Genomic DNA, 18,563 nt, shown 5'->3' with positions numbered 1-18,563 from the left:
TTTAAGTTTTGATTTTGAGTTTTGAGGCTAAAAATATTCACTAACGTGCCCAATTAATTCCTTTTTAAAAATTTTGAATTTGTTCTTTAAATTTTGACAGGTTAACAGACGTTAAGGGGTGGAGTTTATTTAGCTGATGTGGCATAAATGTTTATGTAAGTAAATTTTAGTGAGGTGTCTTAAATCTATTGGTTGGGACTACAAGATCAGCTTGCTAACTTTGTAGTCCCGGACCACCCAATAATTTCCCTTGGAAAAAAATCTATTGTTTTTAAATAGTTAAGTACAATAATTGGAGTATTTCATCTATTTGTATAATTGATTGTAATAAATTAGTATCACAATAATACAAATGGGTTGATATGATATACATCAAATTATTAATCAGTGTAATAACTTATAATAATTGATAAAGTAAAAAGTAAAAGTCTAAAAGATACATATATAATACACGGGTGTGTGCCTATGCTATGAGTATGCATTGAGATTGGGTGTGCCGTGGGTTGGTGTGTGTGGGCTAGCCGACCAGCTGTGAGCTATGATGTGCCTATGGCCTTTATGCAATGTCTGTGTGCCAATGTGCTGTCTTGTCATTGTTGTCAACTATAAACTTTGATATAGTGATACAATGGGGCCTTTTTAATTTTCTATATTTTAAGATACAATGGGACATTTTAATACATTCTAGTAGCCAATAAAAGGATTTTTTTTTTTTGTAATTTAAATATATAGATAAATATTATATATATATATATATATATTTTACAAGTGGGGGCCTTCTTTTATTTGTGGGCTTTAGGCGATTACATTAGTTGCATCAATAGTTGAATCACCCCTGCATATATGTGATTTTATCAAATGACTGTATTTATCTTATCTCTTTTTACTTTTATTTCATTTTTCTCCTTATGTTACATGGTACACTATAAGTGCATTAAAATTATTAAAATACTTATTATGAGTGAACGTTTATTGTCAAAATTTCAAAAAGTTTTAAAATACAACTCCAATTATAATTACATTATTAAAAGTTTCTAAAAATTTTAAAGAAAGTACCACCGCACATTGTTGGTGCTATGGTCATTCCACAAGTATAAGTGCTTGTGAGGTGGGGGGGAATGGTTGGGGTTAAAGTTTCCAGTAGGGAGTTTCACACACATATACACTTAGATTGGGTTATAATAGAGTTTCTATCTTGTATTAAAAAAAAAAAAAGGTTTCAAAGGAAATTATTATTTCATTTATATTATTTTAATAGTATATCAATTTTTGTTTTGATAGTGAAATTTGGGACTTACACTGTGCTTTTTATTTTATGAAAAAAGTTAACGGATTCTTTAACGGTATTAGTTTAGGAACTATTTTTAGAAATGTTTTATGCAAAAAAAAAAAAAAAAAAATTATTTTTTTGATAACTTTTTATATTTCCTATAAAAGTTATATTAAAACTTTTCTAAAATGATCTATTTGACAATTATTCTAAGTATAACTGTTAACAAGATGGTAATTATATAGCTGAACGTAAGTATTATACATCATATTACATGCTTTCATCATGTGATTAGTGCCCAATTAATATATAAATTTTTTTAAAAAAATATGCTTCATTATTTATTTCAAATTATTTTAATAAATATATTATAGTTTTTTGTTTTGATAATATATATATATATATATATATAAAGACCACGTCTGCCATAGTAAGTTGGTCCTGGGAAAGCAATTCATTTTACACCTGAGCCCAATTCGGTCCAGTCCAATTCGGAAGTCTTGCTCAAAAATACCAAAAGTTAAAACCAAATTAGTCTGGGCTCAATTAATAACATGTTGGGCTTAGCCAGCCCAACATCTTAATCCAGACCAAAATTTAAAAACTAGGCCCAACCCAAACATATTCCAACACACACACACACACCAGTCTGATAAGGTTTAGTTTAAAACTTTTGAACATATGGGGTCTTAATTTGAAACTACCATAAAACAATGAGGCTTGATACGTAATTTACCATTAATCTTATATTTGCTAGTGTAGTATACAAGATGAACTATCAAATGCTAAATGTAAGTTCAAACATATGTTTTCAGTTTTTAAACAATATTACACGTATTTTCACACACTTTTTTACCTACACATATTTCCAAAAAAAAATTGAAAACTGTTGTTTAAAACACATATACCAAACAGACCCTTAAACTTCTTGCATTATTATTTGTGATAGATTTTTTTTAGGCGATTATATGTGATTGTATCAAATGACTTCAAAAATATATTATGTCTCATATATGTGATTGTATCAAATGACTGTCTTTTTCTTCTCTCGTTTTACTTTTATTTTATTTTTCTCCTTATGTCATGAGGTACACTATAAATACATTAGAATTCTCTATTTTGAGTGAAATTTTATTGCCAAATTTTCAAAAATTTTTGAAATACCACTCAAATTATAATTTCATTATTAAAAATTTCATAATTTTTTTTATAAAAAAAGCTTATTATTTCATTTATATTATTTTCAATAGTATATCAATTTTTGTTTTGATAATGAAATTTGGGTCTTACACATGATTTTCCTATATGGCTCAACATAAGCATTACACATCATATTACATGCTGTCGTCATGTGACTAATGCTCAATTAATACATAAAAATTGCACAATTTACTCTAAGTTCAACTAAATTACCAAATTCCTATAAAAAAAAAAAAAAACTAAATTACCAAAGTTTTGATAAATTTAAAATATTATTCAAAATATCCAAATAAAACAAAATTTTAATAAAAAAATAAAAATTTCTTCATTGTTTATTTAAAGTTATTTTAATAAATATATTTTAGTTTTTTGTTTTGATATTTATAATAATAAAAAAAATAGACCATGTGGGCCCACATCAAATTGGTCCTGGAAAAACAATTCATTTTACACCTGAGCCCAATTCGGTCCTCTACAATTCAAAACTCTTGCTTTTAAAAATAATAATAATAATAAAATAAAATTAAAAAAAAAAAAAAAAGGCCTAAAGTCAATTAACCCAAATTCTTAGACCCAGACACAAACATCAAAAAAACCAAAGACCCACAAAACTAAGCTAAGCCCAACCCAAACATAGTACAACACACACACGCACAACATAGTCCATAACACAACCGCTACCACACCACCACTACCATCAACAACAACAAAAGGGGCATCAGCATCTCTGATACTAGAGATAGCACATTTTGGTCTCTACTAACCCTGAAAATTTTCTGAGCTGTCCAGAGAGAGAGAGAGAAAGATCGGAAGAGAAAAATGAGTGGTGCTGGAAAGAAAGTAGTGGATGTGGCATTCAAAGCTTCGAAAAACATTGACTGGGAAGGGATGGCAAAGCTTCTCGTCTCCGATGAGGCTCGCAAAGAATTCGCTACTCTTCGTCGCGCTTTTGACGAGGTCAACACTACCCTCTCGACCAAGTTCAGCCAGGTTCAATTCCAAACACTCCCTATCTTTTTTTTCTTTTTATTTATTTATTTGGGTATTTCTGTAAAATCTATGTTTAGATCTTTCTTTGCAATTTCTATGTTTTTTTTATTCCTGATGCATCGGAGGTAGATTTGTTTTTGTATTTAAGGACATGGGTTTTGTTTATTATGGGGTGATTCGTTGATTTGAGATTGGTGAATAGCTCTTTTGTGGATTTTGTGAAATGGGTCTCTTTGGTTCTGTAATTACTTTGTTGACATCTGGTAAAAATAAGAAAATATGTGATGGGTTATTGTTGTGAAAGACAGTTAAGGAAAATAGAGCAGAAAAATTGGGTTTTTTTTTTTTTTTTTGGAGTGATTTTTGTTATGTACTGTTTGGTTACTTAGAGATGTAAATAAAGAAATGAAATGAAAGTTTTTTTGGAGCACAAGTTTTTCATTGTTTGGTATCAAGGAGATCTAAATTCTGGCTTTACAAAGCCTAGTCCAGCTGTTTGGCTTGATTTAGTTGTTTTGTTTAGCTGGGTGTTGCTATAATGTAATTGAAGACCGTAATTTCATCATTTTAATGATGCACATTTCAAATGGGCAACATGTTTGGAAAATTTGACCTGAAGAGAACTTAAAGGAATATTTTTTGTATGGCTTTATACTACAAGAGTTGCTTTGTGGAGGACAATATTTGTTGATGAGACTAGTATGTTTGTTTGCTTGCTTTTGACCTTGCTAGTGTTTAATCTTGAATTATTGATCTTCACTTCGTGCAGGAACCTGAACCCATAGATTGGGAGTACTATAGAAAAGGAATTGGGTCACGCTTGGTGGATATGTACAAGGAGGCTTATGACAGTATGTTTTCTAACTTATTGGTGAATGCACGCCACAGATTTTAGTTTCATGGAATACCTTATGTTATTATAGTTGCATTATACTTTGGGTCCTTATATAATCAAGGTGCATTTTGTGAACTTGCATTTGTATTTGGCATTGGTTTCTGCTTGGAGTTTACCTCTTTTGCATATGATGGTCTCATTTTTGAGATCAGCTTCTGTTGCAGTGTCACTTGCATTCTACTTTATATTATTATATCATTATCTCGCTTTTATTTAATTATTTACAATGTTTCTCATTGTTAGCAAAGTCAACTGATTGCAATATTAGCTGTTAGTTGTATAAGTTTCTGGGTCCAGTCTTTATCTTAGGCCTTTTCAATTTGCTATCGGTTAATATCTCTTCATTATCCTGCTGTACTCACCAAGAAAATCCAAAATATACCATCCCCACTTTCAGACACAAACCATCCATTCCAGTTTTAGGTTGTGAACTCTACATGACCCATTTTTAGGCCTTTTTCCTTCTTCCTTTTGTTGATCATTTGAATTTTGATCCCATTACATGAACAGGTTACACTCACTTTAGCATTCCATTTGGACTCATCTTTTGAGCCTGTCTTTATAGGTCCATTTAGGCAACTCATTCCAGTACATACTACCTAGTAGTCTATATAGTTCTTAACCATTTCTTCCTTTAGTTTTTCTTTATCAGTCCAAATTGGTTTCTTCCAGCTCATGCTTTTGCATTAATAGGCCCAAGTTCATTCACAAAGTAAATCTGTTCTAATACTGATTTTCACTGACAGGGTACCCAAATACCCTTCTTGAGCTCAATTGAATTTTTTGATTAGTGGGATTGGCTAGTACTGTTGATCACCGCAATCTCAAGCCAAGTAAACCATTAGTTGCATCAAACTCTCAAGTTAGTTCTAGTTCTACATAGAGAAGTTTTTCTTCAGGGATTTCCTAAATGCAGAGCGTGTTTTGCTTGCCAGCAGGAATTTGTTTTGTAATCTTTTCCTTGTATGTTTTTAAATACCAAATTGCAAGAATGAATGAATTTTAATGATCTGTCCAACTAGATACTGTCTTTCTCCAAGTCCTGCTTGAATTCTTTCTTCTTCTTTTTTTCTTTATTAGATTCAATCTTCACTTTTCTAAATTTTATACTTGTACATATGTCCGCTTTTTTATTGATTCTAATTTGCAGGCATTGAGATCCCCAAGTATGTAGACACAGTCACTCCTCAATACCTGCCTAAATTTGATGCATTGGTAAGAACTAACAGAAGATCAATAGTGCCATATGGTTGAAATTCTACTGTATCTATAAAATAAAATTAAAAAAACTAACACAACATCAGTAGTTTACTCCCTCCCTCCCTCCCTCTGTCTATCTCTAATTGTAGCATCTTATATCCATATATGTTGATTTGATTTACAGTTGGTCGAATTGAAAGAAGCAGAGGAGAAATCCTTGAAGGAGTCTGAGCGTTTGGAGAAGGAAATTGTTGAAGTACAAGAGTTGAAGGTAATTGAAAAGAATTGCTCTGTACTTTGTCAGTGCCACAAAATTTCATGAATTCTTACACCAAATTTTATGAATTCTTACTTGCCCTTCATTTATCTGAACAGAAAAAGATTAGCACCATGACAGCAAATGAATACTTTGAGAAGCATCCAGAGCTGAAGAAAAAGTTTGATGATGAAATCCGTAATGACTACTGGGGCTATTGATCAACTTCGCTTATTCTGGCACCAACTTGTCGCAGTTTGGTGGAATTTCCCAAATTTTTCTGTCCCATCTTTGTTGAATAATAAATATAACCATGTTGTCTTCCGTGTAATCTGGTTGCTTTTGGTTTGAGGATTTGAGCTTCAGCAAAACCATATCAGAAAATTGGATTTTCTTTGTAAGGCCGCAGGAAATCTCCTTTTTATTTCATATAAAGGCAGGATTTGAATCAAGCAAGCTTTATTTACGATCATGTTTTCCATTTACATAATGATTCAAGTATGGTCCTGGTAAATCATCCACATTATTGTGTTCTCCATCTGATCTGAGCATTATGATACTGAAAAACAGTTTCCTGAGTATCTTGGATCATTCATTGTTGTGTGGCTGTAGGGTACTCTGACCTTATAGCATTTAATCAGTGGAAAAGCTTCAAAAGATGGTTATTATCATGTTCTATGCACAGGCTTTTAACTGCTATTTTTCAGGGAAAGGGGAGACTTCTATTTTCTGTGGAAAGGGTGGGTGGATGGTTTTTTTTCTTCATCATTAAATTGGAATTAGGATTTGAAAATGATTGGGAAAGGTTTTACATCTGGGGAATATGTTTCTGCTCATGGATTGGGATTTTTTTAGAAAATAACAATAAAATTCAAACAATATCATTAGTTAGGAAACGTTTGAAACTAATTTGGAATATAACAACTCGAGTTCAGAATCCACGATTTGTATGCTATAAAATCGAGTATGGTTTACTCGATTTTCCTATTTTGCACTGTCTTCCAGGTGGGTCTGATATGCCAGAAATCGAGTTCGTAGGAGTCGTTTTGTAAGACTAGAAAACGAGTTCAATTAACTCGTTTTGTATGACTGGAAAACGAGTTCAATGAACTCGGTTTCCATTCTTGCAAACCGAGTTCATTGAACTCGGTTTGTTTTCAAAAAAAGCACCCACAACCATCGCAGGAACCCAAACACACAAAAAAAAAACTAAGTCTCTGCCCTCTCTCACTCTCAGTCTCTTTCTCTCACGAGATGTCTTTCTTCTCCGCCATTGGCCGCGGCCACCACGGTACTGCAACCAAAAAAGGGAATTTGAGAAAAATGAAGCAAAACTGGAAGGCTAATAGATAGAGAGAATGAGAGGAAGAGAGAGTAAGGGAGGGCAAGAAGACATGGTAGTGGAGGAGGAGGAGGAGGAGACGTCGGTAGCGGCTGAGGCGAGGAGTTGAAGAGGACGCCGCCGCATTGAGAGACGATTCCAATGACTGCCTGAGTGAGCCTGTCGCTCCTTCGCCGGCACCGTCGCCGTCATTCTCTCTCTCACTCTCAAAAGGGGATGCATTATATGAGTTCTGTTGTACAAATTTTGCTTCGCCTGTGGGATAGGAGTGAGAATTGGACTGGTTTTGCATACAAAGAAATCGAGTTGAAAGAACTCGACTTCTAAGCCTGGAAAACGAGTCCAGGCTTAGAAGTCGAGTTCTTTCAACTCGATTTCTCGCAATAATAAAATAAAAACCCAGAAATCGTCCTCTCTGAACTCGAATTGTTATATTCCAAATTAGTTTCAAACGTTTCCTAACTAATGATATTGTTTGGGTTTTGTAGTTATTTTCTGAAAAATCCCTCATGGATTGCGAGTGGAAGATTTCACATCCGGACCACGTTTCTTTGTTTTTTGTCTCATGCAAAGAAAAAGAGTAGTTGAAGAAGTCTTATCTTTATCCATTCAAACTCTAAAAATGAGTATGGCACGAGCTTTTTCATTTATCTTTTCACTTATACAATCTGTTTCAATTATCTTTTCACTTTTTCTTGTTTATGTATAACTTTTAAAAACCTCACTATTTTAAGTATAAATATACTTTAGCTCATTCTAAACAAAAAGCAATAAACAAAAAGGCAAACAAATTGATGCCAAAGAGAGCTTAAAATGAGTGCTCTAAGAAGATTATTATCCAACTCCCTTCTTATCAATGGCCTTTCAAACTCCCTACCTTTCGTAATGGTTGTACCCAATGTGATCACAAAGGGGACAAGTTTGTGTTAACCAAAAAAAAAAAAGACAGCTTTGTACCAAATGCATCTCAAGCCTGGGTGGGTTTGTTGTGAAAGCGGTAGTGGCGAGGGGTTGATAGTATGTGTGCGTATTTTGGGTCAAGACCAGCATCTGAAGACTGACCCTGGCTTATATGGCATTAGAGGAAGAGAATTCATACCATTTTAACAGCATACCATTTTGAGATACCTAAAACGACAGTTCCTCTTCTCCTCGTTTCTCTTGCCAGCTTAAAGCCTCATTCTCTTTCCCAAGAAACGACAGACCATTTAACAATATTAGCAGCACTGCAGGTAGTGTTCTTTGAATTTCACAATTCAAGATGTGAACTGCAACTCTGTAAGCTTTTGTTGTCACTCATGTCAACTGCGATATTGTTAACAACGATTGGTCATCTGGCATGGCAACAGCACCATCACCATTTTCTAGTGATAAGAGACCAACCACCAGGCCTATAAGATAAAACAAAAACAAAAAGATAAAAGAGAAAGATATGAATGACAAGAAAAGAGCAACCCAGCATCCAACCATTACCTACTAATAACTGTCATGTCTTTGTAATTGTCATCATCTTACGAAGTACCGCAATTTCAATTTCGGAGTTCATGTTGTGCTTCTTTTAAATTTTTTAAAATTCATGCATCACCTCAAAACTAAGTTATTCATACATTGCAAAAACGACCCCTAACATGCATTTTTTTTATAAGTTATAAAATTTCATTGAAAGAAAATAATCAACTACAAAGAGCCAAAGCACACATGAAGTGTGCTGAGTTAAACATGAAAATAAACAAAACTAAGATGCATGAAAAGCTCAACTATCAAGCAAAGCAAGTAAGGAATTAAAAGTGAAAACACCAGAAGCCGTTGTCCACCCAAGAAAGGTACAGAAAAAAGCTAGTTTCAGGTCTTGAGTTGAACTTTCGGTTCCTTAAAAAATCTGAGCATTCTTCTCCCACCAAATACCCCACATTAGGCTAGGCAATGAGGAATCATGTTCCAAATAACCCCATTTCTATGTTTACTGAACTTACCCAGCCAGCAAGATAAAAGCTCCATTACACTACCGGGCATAACCCTCAACATGCATGTTTAGTCGATACATGGAATCATCATATAATGTTCAAAAAAAGAGATATGTACACTTGAACTTGTAGATAACTGAACAGAAAGAGGGTTGGGAGGAAATTGACTGCACATTAAATGTACAAAATTGCTAACAACTGTAACCAAGATTCCAAAACGGAACAAACGTGTTTGTGCCACCATTAAGCAGGCAAAAAAGTATGAAATGAAGAAACTGTGGCTGAAAACGGCAGAGATGTCGGCAGATGGAAATTAAAGGACATGCTGCTACTAACTCGGAAAAAGCTTAAAACTTTCCAGCAGCATTAGTTTGCTATCATCACATGAAAACCCTAAGGCTGTATACTAGGTCAAAACTTTATCCAGTACTTGCCACCTTCTTCTGAGACAGCTGGTCGACAACTAGTTGTTCCTCATGTTTGTCCATGGCCTTCCTTGCAAGCTCATAGCCTGCAAAGTTCATGGCTCCCAAGGGAGCAATCCAAAAGAACCTAGGCACTGCTCCTTTAAATAAGCCCAAGGGTCCCTCATGGCGAAGTATAGAGAGGAATACAATTGACATTGATACGGATCGACCTTGAGCAGTCATCATTCTAGTCTTCATCACATCAAAGGGTGTAGTGGTAACAGCAGCTAGCCCACCAGATAAAGCTCCTACAGCAATTGTTTCCCAGGGCTCTAGATCCCGCCCCAAAAGTTGCTGGGCAACCTTATAAACAGCATATGAAGACAAACATGATAGTCAACATACCAACTTATATAACAATTTCATCCAAACACACCCTTCAGCATAGAAAAGGACTAAAATATTGATTAAATTTGTGTATATTTAGAATCATGATTTGGGACCAAGGCTTTTTTGTTGAAGTATGTTTAAAAACATTTGGATAGCAGTTAACATTGGACATCCAATAGAATGGGGCATTTTTCTCTGCAAGTTAATTCAGTTAAAAACATCAAAGGACAGCTTTAGATGTTCATTTTCTTTTTCTGTTTGCTCTTTCACCAAGAGAAATTTATTTTTTTCAAAGCCAGTGTGAATTTTGATACTCACATAGACAAATGCAATCAATGACTTGGTTTAGAGTTAATTGCATAACCAACCAATCACTATTTTGCTAATTAGAAGTCTTGCCCAAGTTCCAACATTAGTGGTCTAATTTGCCATGTTACTGAAAGAAAAAATACAGCACCTTTCAAAGTAGACAAGAGCAAAATGACAAAATCTAAATCTCAATCAATCAAAACCAGCTCCTTTCACTATAGTATGTTCATGTGTGCATGACTGAAAATATGCACAAAACAAATCTTCAGTTAATCGTTTCATTCAGCATGATTTGTGTTGAGTTTTATGTCCAGACCTACATTGTAATGGTTATATCATCTCAAAGCAATCCAGAACATTCCTGCCTTGTAATTAATTAAATGCTCATGTTGGAGACTGTTTTCTATTGCAGTTGAAAACGGGCATCCATGGGAAAGAATGAATTTCCTTTATTCTTTAGGTTAAGCTACTGTCATTAAATAAGCTTAATTTCTTAATTTTTACACCAAAGCGCAATATTTGACAAATTTGTCAGGATATTTACATCCATGCAAACTGAACTTGGTCATTTTTCTAGGATCAATGACATTTCTACTGAGACGGTAAGTTTTTTTTTTTTTTTTTTTTTTGTGGGGGGGGGGGGGGGGGGGGGGGGTGGGTGGTGTGGGGCAGTTAAGCAATTTATATATGCAAGCCCATCATAAGTTTGCAAGTAAATAAAAAGAATCATCTATGACTAAACTCCACACCTTTTTGGATTCAGCATAAAGCCCCATGCCAGCCACATAGAATGGAACCTCCCGACAAAGAGTTGCACCAGTCCCACGAAAAAAACCTTTAAGACCATCTTGTTGCCAAGTCCCAACAATAGCCTCCCCCACATTGTCAAAAAGGCCAGCCTGCAACCGTTGTTTTAACACCTCGCAAGGGATCCGCACTGCTGTCCCCAAAACTGTGCTACAGAATGAAGATAAGGATTGGACCTGCACAACATTCAAATACAGTTTACTTTTCCCCCATTTGTGCATTAAAACTGAATCAAAATATCAGATTAATCCAATTCTTGTTTATGTTCCTCAAATGCATGCACACACACACACACGCACAGAGAAAGATAAAGATCTTGCTTCCAATACTCATAAAACAGAATGTCAAATAACATGTAAGTTTGACAGTGGAAGAGTTCCTTAACTTTAAATTAGCATGTAATTTTAACAGCATAAATAACATCCACATCCCAGACCCTGCAAAAGTAGGGGCTTTGTGCACTAGGTACAACCTTTTTTTATTAATAACATCCACATAAATTGAAGATGCATGTGGAGCTAGTACCAAGATGTGCTTCCAGTTATGGAAATCCCAAGCAATAGAACCCCTTCAAAAGTTAATTTAGTAAGTTATAGGATATTTTCTTTACAGGACAAACCAGGCCACACCAGAAGGAAATTCAAACTGGGACAAGAAATGGCTTCAACATTTAGTGGAACACTGAAAAACCACGCAATAGGTACAAGTCAAAAAATAATTAAAAAGAGTATAATAAGAAGTATAATAACTAGGTCAAAGCTCAACACCTCCTGAGATGCTTCAATAGGTACAGATCAAAAAATTATTGACAATCGGAAACTAAGAAGAGTCATTCAACCTCAGTGAGACTCTCAATTGGGAACTGAAAGATGGAACAAACACAAATACTGTTGATGTCTCTCATGCTTAAGCAAACCATCCTGTCAATACCATCATTACCATACAGAACGCACTATGTTGCCAATCCTTAACAACAAATGGAAAGTAATTTATCAAAAGTTTCTATTTTTATCAAACAGCATCCAAGGAACATATAAGACAAAAAGAAAATTGGAGGGTATAGAAAATTCAGTAATACCCAATCAGTTAAGAAAAACCATTACCTGGATCTCTGGGAGTGTTGGAGCAACATTTATCAAAACAAGTTTGCTTGCTTCAAATATTCCAGTCCGCAGACCATGGCTACAATATCAAGCGAACACATTAGCCAAAAGGACAAGAAATATGACTAACGAGAGAGAGAGAGAAGATATAAAGATAACCTTGAAAATTGTCCAAGAATGGCAGGGATTGAACCCCTGTATAACCCCCGAATTCCAATCTGTGGAAGCTTTGAAATGATTTCAGGGAAGGTCAGTGTTGATGCCTGTACCCGAGTCTGACAAACCCAAAAATACAATCATTTTAAGATAGGAAGCAATAACAAAAATATCTCCAAGCATAAACTAATATATGCAATTATTAGAAGTGCCGATGCATAACTACAAAATTATAAAGCAAAAGAATTTGCCTTAATTGTATCGACAGGGTGCATTAAAGAACAAGAAAGTGCACAAGAAAGGCCTCCTGCCAATGCAGATCTTAGAACACTTCCAGCTGGTATTTGCACAGGTGGTGCAACAGCAACAACAGTTGCAGCTTCAAACCAGATACTCCTGCAGGCATTAAAAAAAAAAAGAGTTGTATCAGCTAGAACCTAGTAATTTGTGAAACACTAGTCCCACCTATGAGCATTTAATTGTTTATGAAATGTCCCTAATCTCATTCAATAATTTCTTTCACCAGAAACTATGAATTAATCAGCAAAGAAATATTTAAACTGTTGCCATTCCAAGGCACCAAGAAAAAAATGAGCGTATATTATAAAACTTTAAGAGTAACTAAGTCAAACAAAACTTATTCTTAGGCATCAAACAAAAGATCTGAAAACCAATTCATAATTCTGCTTTAACCAAAGGCAATCCAGCAGCAAAATATGTGTGAACATGTGCTGAAAATCTTTTGCAATGAGCAAATTGATCTTACCGAGGATCATCTTGAAGTCGATCAGAAGGGAGAAGCAGCATAAAGTTCCGGAAATGTCCATAAGAAATAGGCCCTTCTGTGTCTGCATTCAGAAATCGCATCATGGCAACAGCATTGTCTTCATTTGATGGAAGCCCCGCATTTTTAAGAGATGCCAATATTTCACTCTTTTGCAGTGTACCAGACTTGCTCAGACAGAGAGAAGTATAAGCACGAAGAATGGTTGGTTCCTTCTGCTCCATCAAGGACAAAAACTGTTTCCAACCAAAAGAGTTTGAAAATATGTGACTTTTAGTGCGGCGCATAAGCTCATTAGCATATCTTCGTGGCAATTTTCTCTTTCTAAATGCAACTTCAAGATCTTCCAAAGTTACTTGGCCATCACCATCCCTATCCAACTCCTCAAAGAACCTCCTTCCTGTAAGAATGTACCACTTAAAATAGGAAGAAAAGTTTTCAAAAGAGCCTGACAGTAGTCAGGAATGTACTAGAATATAACCAAGCATTTCCTATCGAATATGGTAATTCATTCCTAATCTAATGCCTGTATTTGATGATCATCAAAGTCAGGTGTACCACTCACTGGAAATTTATATTTTTTTATAGGTAATTACACACACAAAGTCACACGCATGATCCATGACAACCCATGTTAAATGCAACACATGACACCTCATAATAGATCAAATCTGCATTATGTATTTACGTTTTTCCTGAATGATCTCTTTGTTTAGGTGAGATGCATCTGATTTAGGACAAGATGTGATAATGGGGCTTCTAAGAAAATTAAACCGTTTACAGTGTCGGTAATCAGAACCCGACATTGAGTAACCAAATTCCAAACAATCTAAACAAAAAGGTTATATTCTAAGCAACATACTAATTCCAGATTTTTATCCTTCTTAGAAGACAACACCCAACACCCCACCTCCCCTTCTTTTCTTTTTTATGCCTCTCCTGGGGTAGAAATTATTAATCTGAGCCCAAAACACATGTAGCATTTCCCATAACACATAAATCTGACTCTAAGCCTTATCCAAAAAAACCAAAAAAAGGCCTTAGTTACAGACAAACATTCTACCATAAAAAACATCCATGCCAATAAAAGTAGCAACAAAAACCACTTATTCATTGTCATGACTCAAGGGTACAAATCATTCATCAATTTTCTTGGTAGTTTAATCAACTTCAATAGAAATGTCATATCTCTTTTCATTTCTTAGATGTTTATTTAAAAATCAAGCATCTATTTCTTGGTACAAACCATTTTATTTATTCTAAAACTGATAGGAAGGGAATAGCATTATTTGATTTCACAAATTCAAGGAAGTCATGAAAAAGTAGATGAAAAGATAACAGAAACATTATCTAATAAAATAAAGTTGGAGGATGGGAATACTTGGAAGTATCTAAACCTCTCATATTAAACCACTCACCACTCTGCAACTGAGTATTCTTTTTTATTTTTCTTTGCTGAAGGAAAATTTATTTTTTGATGGGTAAGAAAAATTTTATTCAAACAAGACTACTTCATGAACAATGGACATGAAGAAGCCTAAAGAATTACAACAATATAATATATATATATATATATAATATAAAGTTCATGTATCCAGAATTTAATAGTCAATTTTGTGGAGAATCTACAGGGGTGCCAATTCTATCTATGGAACATGCCATCAGAGTTCCATGGTTATGATGATTGATACATTACTATTTTCCATAAATTAATACGTAATAACTATTTATGTATTGCTCTGCAGGACAAAAGCTTCCGATTCTAAGAAAATAATACATAGGTCAACTGATATAGGAGTTTTGTTATGATGATAATTTTTACTGTGCTGGAGCTATTAGAAAGGAAACAACACTTTGGACAAGTAAAGAGTCCCACAAATCAGGCTGAAAAACAAAGGAGCAGTTTATCAAGTGGATAAATATATCCGTGGATGTGCTTCAGAATTAATAATCATCTTAAAGGGAGCAGCTGATATTTCCAAAGCTGTAGAGTATTCTTTCATAAGAACAGGAGTTGTAGAGCCAAAAATGCATTAACTGTATCTTCTATATGATTTTAACAAAGTTTCATATATGTGTGTGTGTATAAAAGCAAAAATAGTATTAATAAAGCAATATGGTCCATTGGTACTATTTGAAAAGTTCTTCAAAATAGGGGTTCAAGAGATAGCCCAGAGGTAATGGCATCCTTTGTAGTGCCCCATCACTTGGTCTTTTCTTTCACATTAAACCACCTGTCCTATATATCAGCTACTATTGTCCTACCAAAACCCCAAATTTAATCCACCAGGAAAGGTGATAAATGTGTGAGTGAGTTACAATCAACACCAACAACAATTTGGCAATGCCTATGTGTTCATTTACATTAAATTCAAGGTCAAAGATGAATTATGGAAACAAGGGCCTAAGCATCTAGCAAAAATCTATATTCACCTCAGAAAACATAATAAATGAATTGGAGATTATGAAAATTAAATTATATCAGATCAGCTGATCCATGAGTTAACATCTATCGGCACCTCCCCTTGTAAGAGCAAAGTAAAGGAGAAGATTGTGTGTTCAAGACCTACCAGTTGCATGTGGACTTATCAATCGCCCAAAAAGGGGGGAGGGGGAAAAGTGTAAGTGTTGTGAATATGTGTGTTTCCAACATTATAAATTATATTGATAGAGAGACCTTTAAATCCTTTTTCCAATTCTAACCAAAAGACCCTAAATTGGCAACACATTGGTATGATGCCACTGAATAATGCAACCATAGTATGTCAGGTAAAATTATAATGTATATTAACCTCAAAACATAAAACACTATAGGCACCTATACAAATTTAAACATATCATATCATGATGAATACGTGGTGGCAGATTAATAGGTGATATGAGACGTACAACATACAGGGAATATAACCCGGCATGCAAAAAAGCATGTTATCTAAAACTGCAGTCAAGTAAAAGGCTTCATTTAGAATACGTAAGACTAAGATCCTAGAAATCTTATTTCAAAACAACTCAAATACATTCTTTCTATTTTAAATTAAAAATTCTTTCATCTTTCCAAAAAAAATGCAAAATAGCTCACCAGGTTTTCCTTTTTTTCTAGGATGCCACCTTCCATTAGAATGGCTAATACATACCAGCATCATTCACCAATCAGCATATATTATGTCATTTCTTCAATAATATAGCTTCATTATTTTACAATTACAACAACAACATGATCCATCTATCAGCATGAAGACACTTCCATCATCAACTTATATCCCACAGAAACAAATGTGAAACAGAATTTGAATCAACACTCATTTTTAGGCTACTTGAAATTATCATACCTTCAGTTTCTGTGTATCTAAAGAAATCCTGGACAGAGAATAGTTTCTTCTTGTCAGGATAATCTGTAGAAGTGCGCCCCAACTGTGGTACAAGCTCAATTAGTTCTGACAAAGAAACTGTGGATAATGTGGATCTCAAGCGCTCCACATTCGATAGAGGAATACTAAGTATACCACTGGCCAGCTTCTGCGGTAAAGTGCCTCCAGTTTCTTCCCTGTTTCCAGGGGTAACACCATCATCACCCTCTTCATCAACCGAAGAAGTTACTCCAACTACACCAGACGGCACACCTCCCACTCTAGCAAACCTCAAATTTCCCAAAAACCCATTAACATCTGCTTTTCGACCCTCCAACATAGTAGTAAGTGCCCTCAAATGATCAAAATTAGACGAAGCGGGTGGTGACAAAGAAGCATCATCACAACTCTTGTGACTGTCTTCTTGCAAACCCTGATCAAACTTCTGAAGACTCTGAGCCAACTGATCGAAAATAAAACCCATAAAGCACTCAAGTGACACATGATTTCCTTCATTCTGTAACGACCCAACACATTGTTCCTTAGACTCCCTTTGTTTCACTTCAGATAAAGCCTTTGGCTTCATGCAAGAACACAATTTTTCTCCATCCCCAGCCTTCTGAAACCGCTTCTTGCCCGCTTTGAACGGGCTTGGAAGCGACTGAACGAAACTGTTAAACAACAAAGACCAAGTGACTGCAAACTGCAAGCAATTCACACAAGACCCACCATCCGCCTTACCCGAATCCCTCCCTTTCTCTTTCAACCCTCTATTGAGCACCTCAACCCGATGCCCATTTCCCGAAAACATTCCCAAGAAGGCCTTAATGGGAACCTTAATCGACAACCCCTTCTTTCTCTCATCACCACAATCAACAACACACTGACCATTACTATTACTACTGTTACTCTTCTTTTTCACACCAAAGATCTCAACTTTACTATTCAATTGGTTAACCAATACAACACTATCGTCACTATTGCCATTCCCTCTGTTCTTTGGTCCTCCCCAACAATGTTCAAGATCTTTCGCCGCTTTCCGAATCCCTAATTCGAGCGGCGAAAGCACCTCTTTCACTACTTGAATCGAATTCAAAAACGATTCGATTGGGTCATTCGCAGACACCATTACTAAACCCAAAAACAAGAAACTATCCTGAAACTCAGTTTTTTTCTTCCAAATCCAATACACACAATTATCAAGAAACAAAATCAGCACTGATTCACAAAAAACACAGAAATCAATAAACCTATATATTCCGTACAAATTTATCAAATTCTTGAATCAAATTTCACAAGAAAAAATTCAATCAATCAATCGAGAAATTGAAAATTACAGTTATTAAACTGAACCAGATTGGTTGTGAAGACCCAAGAAATGAGATCGGAGAATGAGAAAACCCTAGCTGTACGGAATTGGAGGGAAACTATACATTTCTTTGAGAGAGCTTAGAAATGAAATGAGAGGACCTTTTTATGTTAGCTTTTAGTAAAGAATCTGAGTTTTAAGACATTTTGATCCAAAAATAAAATAAAAAGAGGATTAGCTAAAATTATATATGTGGTAGAAATAACGGAGTTTTGGACAGTGTGAGTGTCTTTTGTGTTTTTTTTTTTTCGGGGTTTTAATTTGAGACCAGAGAGAAATTGGATGGCACAGGAAGTTGAAAGAACAAGCAGAAGAAAAGGGGGGCCTATCCTTCTTCTATTTTTATTTTTTTGAAGTTTTCAATTTCTTGTTTTTATTTTGGGAAATATTGAAATTGTTTTTATATATATTTGAATAAGTTTTAGTATTTTATAAAAAGTCCACAATTTTTATTATAATTATATTACATGACCGATATTTATTACTATTTAATTTTTTAGCGTAAATTTACTATTTTTTCTCTCAAAAATTTTAAGGTCATATAAAATATTACAATTTGTGTCACACAAAAGGTAAAAGCAATAGATAATGGGTAATGCTATAGCCATGATATCAAAAATTATAGTATTTTACTATTTTATTTATTACTTGAATTACTCAATTTTTTTTCAATATTTAGAAAATTGTGGCAAGAGTTGTGCATTTTTATGTGGGACTAAGTTTTTTGTTTGGATAATGAGAGGGCTGAATGGATAAAGGCTGACGTTGGAGCCT

The 18,563-nt window shown here is 34.6% G+C and overlaps 2 protein-coding genes across 2 annotated transcripts; one reads left to right on the top strand and one right to left on the bottom strand.

Moving 5' to 3' along the window:
• The first annotated feature begins 3,135 nt into the window (after positions 1-3,135).
• LOC126697320 (ATP synthase subunit d, mitochondrial) lies at positions 3,136-6,277 on the top strand. The gene is made up of 5 exons (XM_050394267.1): positions 3,136-3,460; positions 4,230-4,311; positions 5,506-5,570; positions 5,740-5,826; positions 5,931-6,277. Exons 1-5 carry the CDS (start codon positions 3,290-3,292, stop codon positions 6,030-6,032), a joined length of 507 nt encoding a protein of 168 aa, XP_050250224.1. The 5' UTR covers positions 3,136-3,289; the 3' UTR covers positions 6,033-6,277.
• A 2,852-nt stretch (positions 6,278-9,129) lies between these two features.
• LOC126697315 (uncharacterized) lies at positions 9,130-18,119 on the bottom strand. The gene is made up of 7 exons (XM_050394257.1): positions 16,403-18,119; positions 13,056-13,473; positions 12,541-12,685; positions 12,293-12,408; positions 12,134-12,212; positions 10,973-11,206; positions 9,130-9,887 (listed from the first exon to the last, which is right to left on the bottom strand). The coding sequence occupies exons 1-7, from the start codon at positions 17,547-17,549 to the stop codon at positions 9,537-9,539; spliced, it is 2,490 nt and encodes an 829-aa protein (XP_050250214.1). The 5' UTR covers positions 17,550-18,119; the 3' UTR covers positions 9,130-9,536.
• Positions 18,120-18,563: the final 444 nt, after the last annotated feature.

This window comes from Quercus robur, chromosome 8 (assembly GCF_932294415.1).
Source record: "Quercus robur chromosome 8, dhQueRobu3.1, whole genome shotgun sequence".
Classification (NCBI taxonomy): Eukaryota; Viridiplantae; Streptophyta; class Magnoliopsida; order Fagales; family Fagaceae; genus Quercus; species Quercus robur.
Note: the sequence above shows the minus strand (reverse complement) of the source record. Positions and strands in the feature narration are given on the sequence as shown.